This window comes from Anastrepha ludens, chromosome X (assembly GCF_028408465.1).
Source record: "Anastrepha ludens isolate Willacy chromosome X, idAnaLude1.1, whole genome shotgun sequence".
Lineage (NCBI taxonomy): Eukaryota > Metazoa > Arthropoda > Insecta > Diptera > Tephritidae > Anastrepha > Anastrepha ludens.
Window position 1 is genome coordinate 74496207 of NC_071503.1, and position 8556 is coordinate 74504762.

Consider the following 8556-nt stretch of genomic DNA (forward strand, 5'->3'; position numbering starts at 1 on the left):
AGCGGAAAAAACTTATAGACAAAAATGTTCACAAAAGAATGCTCTATAAAAAAGCATTTTCCATAAAATCTATAAAAGAAAGTTATTACGCTTTAAAACAATTCATCCCTTAATTTTTCGCGTAATTTTGTTTATAACTTTTTTATTATTAATTTTACAACAAAAAGTTTTGAATGAAAGTTGTAGATAATATTATTGTCTACAAAAAAGTATCTCACAAAATGTTCGTAACTTTCGGAATTCACGAGATAAACGCAAAAAACCAGTTACACCCTTCTTTCTAAGATGGCGGCCGCGGGACACAACCCCGACCCCGAAAACTCAAACTTAAGTTCACAGTGGTGGGTTTTACATAATAAAACTATAAACTCGCATACTCCTAAAATTACTTACTTGGCTATTTTTTTTGTCTATTTTGACTGGACTAGTTGTGGAGATCACGGACTTCAATTACCGGCATCAAAAAGTGGTTTATTGGGGCGTAATAGCGTTCGCCATTCACAGTTACATTGGCGCCAGCCTCGTCTTTGAAGAAATATGGGCCCATGATTTCCCCAGTCCATAGGCCGCATCAAACGGTTGTTTTCAATGGATGGCTGTTCTAAAATTTAGGTCTGTCAAAAAAAAACCATACCGGGAAAAGTACCTCCAATCTGATCACCCTATATATATAGGATCCTCTAACTCCTAGTTGAAGCATAGGACGTCAGTTAATTCTTAAAGATCGATCATTTTCCGAAAATCCTTGTCTTGTATTGTATAAAAACTAACATGCAATCGAACTATAGTAATCTATCTGTACTTATTACTACCATTTCTCATTGTTTTAGCAGCAGTTACACAAAAATTCATTTTAGTGCCGTAAATACGAACAATAACGTCAATAATGACTATGTCTGGCACGAGTGACAAAAATCCAACACCCAGTATGAATGAATCGGACGATGAGCGCGATCTTACCAGTTTAACCTGGTTAGTGGAGTTGCGCAATCAAAATTTTACCTGGCCGAATGTTATGCATCCGGTTACTTTAGATAATGCGACAAAAAATAGTAAAAGCATCGATGGAGCCACCGAGGAATATGGCCGACAACAGGAGCTGTATGACAAGGGCAACAGCGTCAAAAATAAGGACAATTTTAATATCAATAAAAATACTGATTCCATTGGTAGTCATATTTTGAGCACAATAAGTAAAAAAAAAGTCTCAAATAAAAGCGATGGGATTTCCGTTCAAGACAAATTGGCAAAACCAAACAACAGCGATGCAAAAAACACTAGACGGCAGTGGAATGGCAAATATATTGAAAAATTAAGTAAAAAACTATCGATTTCAACTCTTCAAAGTCAACAGTCAAAACTCCAAATGAAGCGAGCCACACCAACAGAACGCTATGAAATGTTCTTGGAAAAGGTTAAAAGGTAATTGCTTTTGTTTTCGATATAATCGAAGCACACCTAATTATGATAATGATATATATGTTGAATTTACGGTGGGATAATGATGAAGAGCATATAGATTTGAAAAATTTTAAATTTGAGTGATTTCATTTTTTGCAAAAGTAATGTTCTTCGGCTTTTTGCTTGTGTTGTAGTAAAGATTTGTAATTATTAGGTGTTTGTCAATAGATGCCGCCAGCAATGTGTGCTAGTCGATTTTAACATAACCTAAAGGTCATAAACCAAGTTTAGACATATGGTAAACAAACTGCTTCGACACATTAGTGATTTTGTTTTGGTATCATATACTTTTAGTTTTGTGAAAATGTCTGATTTTGTGCCGAATAATCGTCATTTGCGGGAAGTGTTGATTTTCCTCACTCATTCGAAAAAAAACGGCGGTTGAAGCCCATAGAGAGCTACAAAAAGTTTATGGAGATGCTGCTTTAAGTGAAACAACGTACCGAGATTGGTTCCGTCGCTTCAAAGACGGTGATTTTAATTCTGATAACCGTCCGCGTGAAGGAAGACCAAAAACGTTCGAAGACGCTGAATTGGGGACATTGCTCAATGAGGGTCCGTGTTAAACGCAAGAAGAGCTCCAAGCAATTGCATGCTTTGTGAATGATTCAGAAACAGGGGACTTGGGTTCCTTATGAGTTAAAACCGAGGGATGTTAAACGTCGTTTTTTCGCCTGTGAACAACTGCTCCATCGGCAAAAAAGGAAGGGTTTTCTTCATCCCATCGTGACGGGTGATGAAAAATGGATTAATTAAAGCAATCCAAAGAAAATAAAGTCATGGGGACTGCCCGGTCATGCTTCTACGTCGTCACCTTGACCGAATATTCACGCTGCCAGGGCTATGCTATGTATTTGGTGGGACCAAGTTGGTGTTATTTATTATGAACTGTTAAACCAAGCGAAACCATCACTGGGGGTCGGTATCGGCGTGAATTCATGCGATTGAGCCGAACAGTGCGCGAAAAGCGGCCGCAATACGCGGAGACGCATGAAAAAGTGATTCTACAGCATGACAACGCTCGGCTTCACGTTGCCAAACCCGTTAAAACCTACCTGGAAACACTGAAATGGGAGATCCTACCCCACCCGCCATCACCTGTTCCGATCGATGGTACATGGTCTAGCTGACCAGCAGTTCCATTCATATGAAGACATCAAAAAGTGGCTTGATCCGTGGATAGCCTCAAAAGATGAACAGTTTTACCGATTAAGATAAGGAAAAGTAATAGCCAGCGATGGGCAATACTTTCAATGATTCACTTCTAACCATTTTTTAAAAATAAAGTTGTATTTTCATCAAAAAAACAGCGAGAACTTATTTGCGCACCTAATAATTTTTGCAGCTAATTCTGCTTCGATTGAGATTATTGCTAAACCAGACAGTCGGCCCTGATTTGTACTGTTTAAGTAGTGTTAGAGCTAGCTAAGCCTTTTTAGTAGCGTTATGTTAAAAGAAAAACGATTCCTTTGCCCTTTTATTCGACTATTTATTTTCAAATGTTTGTACAAGACTGCCTAACTTACTTGCTGTGTGACATATTTATGCAGAACAACGAAGAACGGATTTCAAGGAATAACAGAAATAAAAAACATGATAATTACATAAATTTCTATGTACCGGCACAACATAGCGATAGATAAGAAAAATATGTATGTGCCCACCTCTGTATGTACGTACATATGTGCTTGCAAGCTACTGTTTATTTGCGGGTGCATTAGGGCAGATCATCCGCGGCTCCGAACATCCTCCCCCCCGTTGAAAGGTCACGGCTTTCAACAGAATCCCTTACCGGGAGAACACACAGTTTGTTTACGGCTCGACGCTTTATGTCACTAGATGTTCGCAAAAGTGCCACTCGTACGACACCATCTGCTCCAGGGATAACTTCAATTACTCGTGCTAGAGGCCACTTCAAGGGCGGTGAATTTTCTTCCTTTATGCACACGACATCATTGACTTGAATATTGGCTTGAGGCGTAAGCCATTTTGCGCGTTGCTGGAGAAGAGTGAGATACTCTTGAGTCCACCGCCTCCAAAAGACTTGTTGTATATATGTTACACGTTGCCATCGATCAAGTCGCGAGTAATTTAGCGCCGTGAGATCCGGTTCAGGAAGAGTTGTCATAGGACCTCCAATCAAAAAATGCCCTGGTGTTAGGACATCCAAGTCCTCTGGATTTTCTGAAAGAGGGGTTAGAGGACGCGAATTAATTACAGCACAGATTTCACATACCAATGTACGCAATTCATCAAACCCAAGAATTGATGAGCTAGCGGAACGATAGAAATGTTGCTTGGCTGTCTTTACGGCTGCTTCCCACAAACCGCCAAAGTGCGGGGAGCGAGGGGGAATGAAGCGCCAATCGAACCCATTACTGAGGCAAAAGTTGTGAAGTTTGCTGCGGTGTTTTTCACTGAGAACTAAGTCTCGTAGTTCCTTAAGCTCGTTCTTAGAGCCTACAAAATTCGTTGCATTGTCAGACCAGATACATCTTGGTATTCCACGCGTGGCTATGAATCTTTTTAATGCGTCAATAAATGCACCCGTTGAAAGGTCTCTTACCAACTCCATCCAAACAGCCTTTGTAGCGAAGCATATGAACACGCTAACATAGCATTTTTGTGGCGATTTGTTGCGCACTTCAGGCTTGTAATAAAACGGGCCGCAGTAATCAACACCGGTGACTATGAAGGGCCGCGAAGCCTGAATGCGTTCCTTGGGCAGATCAGCCATTATGTGCTCGACGAGTCTCGGTCTTGATTTGAGGCAGATAATGCATTTTTGTAGAACGCGAGCTGTTGTTTTCCTGCCACCTATTGGCCAAAACTGCATACGAATAAAGGCGAGTAAAGCTTGAGGACCTGCATGGTGATGCTTACGATGAAAATAGGTGATTATTGCGTACGTCAGTGGATGATCCTTCGGTAGAATGCATGGATGGCGCGATGAAAAGCTAAGCATCGAATTTTTTAATCGTCCACCGACTCTAATAATTCCGAAGTCATCAAGGAATGGCGATAACGAGGCAATGCTGCTCGAATTAGGGACGCATTTATTGGCTTGCAATACAGTGTACTCCGGCCACAATTGCGCTCTTTGTACTATGCGAATAAGAAGTAGAGTTCCCTGATGAATGTCTTCAGCCTTAAGTTGCGATGACCTTGGCGATTTTTTGATGTTAATAAATTTGCTGACATACCCAAAAATTTCCTCGCTGTGTACCGAATGAGTTAATGTATTTGAATGAAAGGGAAATGTCTATATGATTATTTGCAGAAAGCAAAACCCTTTGTCGAATTTCGGGAAGTTTTGGTTGTGGTGAGCACATGCGTGGCCAGTTGTCCTCCGCTTCTAGCAAAAAGGGTGGGCCGTGCATCCAAAGTTTCGATCCTAGAAGTTCCCGGGGTGTAGCTCCCTTCGATAAAATGTCAGCCGGGTTCATTGCTGTAGGAACATAGTGCCATTGCATGCCCTCTGTCAGTTGATGTATGGTGGAAACCCGATTGGCGACAAAAACGTTAAACCTTGACGGTTCTTCTCGCAGCCACGAAAGGACGGTGGAGGAATCTGACCAACAATGAAATGAACAATTAAAAAGTTTCGTTTTTGTAAACTCACCCATTAGCTGTGCGAGCAATGTTGCTGCACAGAGTTCCAGCTTGGGTATGGTGACGGTCTTTAGTGGAGAGACACGGGCCTTTGAACATAATAGGTGAACTTGTATGTTGTTGTCCTTGGTTGATCGCGTGTAAACACAAGTCCCATAAGCTTCAAGGCTTGCATCGCAAAATGCATGGATTTCTCTAATGGCTTCAGACTGAAAAACGTAACGAGGAAATGATAGATACTGCATGTCTGCAAATCCAGTGCAAAAAGCAGACCAAGCAGTGTCTAACGATTGTGGCAGACTCTCATCCCACTCGAGCTTATCTCTCCACATTCGTTGCAGAAGAATCTTCGCCTTGGTCAGCGTGGGCCCCATTAGTCCAAGGGGATCGTAACATCGAGCTAGTGTAGACAACGCAGAGCGTTTGGAGTTTTTTCCGAATTCTCTTTGTGGTACAAATGAAAATAGCAATTTGTCCTTGTGCGGGTCCCAGACAAGCCCCAGTGCTTTGGTGATGTCACTGCCATCGTCAAACTTAAGAAACTTTTCCTTGCCTACGTCAGGAATATCACGAAGGATCTCAGGACTATTAGAGCACCATTTGCGTAACTTGAAGCTTCCTCGGGTAAGAAGGCTAGTTGTTTGCAGTTTAATGTTGAGTACTTCTGCCATTGAATCGCCCCCAGTTATCAGGTCATCTACATAGAAGTCCCGAAGTACCGCTTCTGCTCCAATGGGATAAGTCGCGGATTCGTCTTCTGCGAGTTGGTGCATGGCTCGGATGGCTAGAAACGCTGCAGGCTTAGTTCCATACGTCACCGTGTCGAGCTTATAGATGCGAAAGTCTTCTTGTGGAGATTCTCGCCACAAAATACATTGGAGCATGTTGTCCGGTGGAGTGACGCGAACACACCTTTACATCTTACAGATGTCTGCAGTAAGTGCTATAGGAAAAGTACGAAATCTAATGAGAATATGAAAAAGCTTCGGTTGAATAGTTGGGCCTGCCATGAGTAGGTCATTTAACGAAAAACCTGAGGTAGTGGTTGCAGATCCATCAAAAACCACCCTCAATTTTGTTGTACTACTGTCATCCTTGATAACGCAATGATGTGGCAGGAAGTACTTGCATTGTTGTACAACCTCGTTGGAAACCAGCGACATGTGGTTGAGGTCCAGATATTCCTTAATAAACTTACTGTATTCTGCCTTTAGATCAGGGTTACGGGCGAATTTTCGTTCCAGACCTTGAAAGCGTTGACGAGCTTGTAAATAGGAGTCTCCTAGGGCATCCATGCTGCGTTTTAAGGGCAGACGAACAGAGTATTCACCTGATGGCAATCGAAAATAATTTCCCTGGAAGTGGGCTTCGCAGTCAAGATCTTCTTGGGAGGCCTTAGAGATCGGTTCGAAAATGTGCTCGATCTCCCAAAACCGACGTACTAAATAGTCCAGCCGAGTGCTGGGAATGAGACCACTGGAGGATTTCTGCCTCACGACGAATGATGACAGGTTTGGAGTTTGTTGCCCACCTCCAGATAGCACCCATCCGAGACGAGTTTTCTGAAGTAGTGGTAAACCAGATCCTAAGCGTATCTGACCCACACAAAGTAGATCGAAGAACAGTCCTGCTCCGATGAGCAGATCAATACGCTGTGGTAAGTTGAATCCAGGATCGGCTAGTGGTATATTCGACGGAACATTCCACTCGTTGGTGCTCACGGAGCAGCCAGGCTGATTGTCGGTGATGGTTTTCACAACAAGGGCAGTGATGCTTGTTGAAAAATCTGAAGTCCGCGACTTAAGTACGAGATCGAGTGAGTAACCTTCCGTTGGGAAGTTGGCATCTCCAATTCCAGAGACTGTAGCAGAAGCTTTTGTTTTGAATAGCTGAAGTTGATTTGCGAAGCGAGTTGTGACGAAGTGCAACTGGGAACCAGAATCAAAAAGACAGGACACGAAGATTCCAGCACGATTTTTTACAAGAATGACGGCAGTAGCTAGGAGCACAGCATCAGAAGGAGACACGGGGGCATTAAGCGAAGCAGATATCGATGCAGTCATAGCACTGGATCGAATTGTGGCCACCGATGAAGCATCGGCTTGACTATCGGTTAACGAAGCAGTTGAGTGGTTAAAATGCAGGAGCGTGTGGTGTTTCGACTGGCAGGTGCGGCACGATCCGGATTTGCAGTCCCGCATTTGATGGTCAGCCTTGAGGCAGTTAAGACAAAGTGCAAGCTTCTTAACTTCCCCCAGGCGCGAGTTCGGATCTAAATTTGCGAAAAGTTGACAACTATAAATACACAAACACGTGTTGAGCCTTTGGAGGCGACAAACGTTTTCCTTTGACTAATACTGTCCTGTGCTTGAACAGCATGCTCAACATTCTCAAGCATTCGGCAACGCCTTTCCAAGAATGCAGTCAATTGATCCCAGGATGGCAGCTCGCTGATCGAAGAGGTTTCCTCCCATTTGGCCTGCGTCGTTTTGTCAAGTTTCTGGAAAATCATTTGTACGATGATGCAGTCTGCAATTTTCTCGTTAGATGCGAGCGACTGTAATGCACGAATGTGTGAAGTGACCTTGTCTGTCAGCTTTCGGAGCATGCCTACGTTTGAATCCACCTTGCTCAGCCCAAATATCTCCCTGACGTGTGCCTGAAATATAAGACGTTTGTTATCGAAACGCTTCTGCAAAAGTTCTAAAGCAGTTTTATAATTATCATTGCTTATTTCCAGTGACCGCACGGTGTCGAGGGCAGCGCCACTCAAACAGGAACACAAATGTTGTAGTTTGTCGATGTTTGTGAGGTCGCTGTCCTTGTCGATAATTGACGTGAACATCGAATAGAAATTTGTCCACTCAGTGTAGGCCCCACAAAATTTAGGCAGCGTTAGTAATGGTAGACGTGAACTATTGGCGTTCACGACGATTGATTGGGCTTCACTGGAGTTCATCCTGAACATGGAGCAATGTTGAGAGGTACTACGTTTACCTATCTCGCGTTGCAAGCTAGCCCTAAGGTTGATTAGAGCAGCATCGAAGTGGCTTGGCAAATCGCTGGCTATGGAGTCAAAATCTAATTCCTCTAAGCTTGTATGCGCAACAGAAAAGTTGGATTTCAATTCGACCAGAGATTCTAGCGTTGCCGAAATACTGTACTCGTCCATACTGTGCAGCTTGTCTGAGGCCAACTCTTTGATTAAGCGCTCCAATCTTTTGAAAATAGCCTTGGTTTTCAGTCTTAGAAAGGCTGCTCGATCTATATCTTCCCCTTGCATGACGAAGGTTTAGACGTTGGCAAACGAGAGTCGAAATTATATCAGTGCGCGGCAGGCACAACTGTACGTTTTTAATAACGGATTTAAAAAATACCGGAAAATCGCGTTATATTATCACGTCGGGGTCACCAATGTTAGAGCTAGCTAAGCCTTTTTAGTAGCGTTATGTTAAAATAAAAACGATTCCTTTGCCCTTTTAT

General features: G+C 42.8%; 2 protein-coding genes across 2 annotated transcripts; one reads left to right on the forward strand and one right to left on the reverse strand.

Annotated features, from left to right (window-relative positions):
- The first annotated feature begins 845 nt into the window (after positions 1-845).
- On the forward strand, positions 846-1426 carry LOC128870216 (uncharacterized). The gene has a single exon (XM_054112813.1). It carries the CDS (start codon positions 887-889, stop codon positions 1424-1426), a length of 540 nt encoding a protein of 179 aa, XP_053968788.1. The 5' UTR covers positions 846-886.
- A 4561-nt stretch (positions 1427-5987) lies between these two features.
- Positions 5988-8356, reverse strand: LOC128870217 (uncharacterized). The gene is made up of 2 exons (XM_054112814.1): positions 7432-8356; positions 5988-7345 (listed from the first exon to the last, which is right to left on the reverse strand). Exons 1-2 carry the CDS (start codon positions 8354-8356, stop codon positions 5988-5990), a joined length of 2283 nt encoding a protein of 760 aa, XP_053968789.1.
- Positions 8357-8556: the final 200 nt, after the last annotated feature.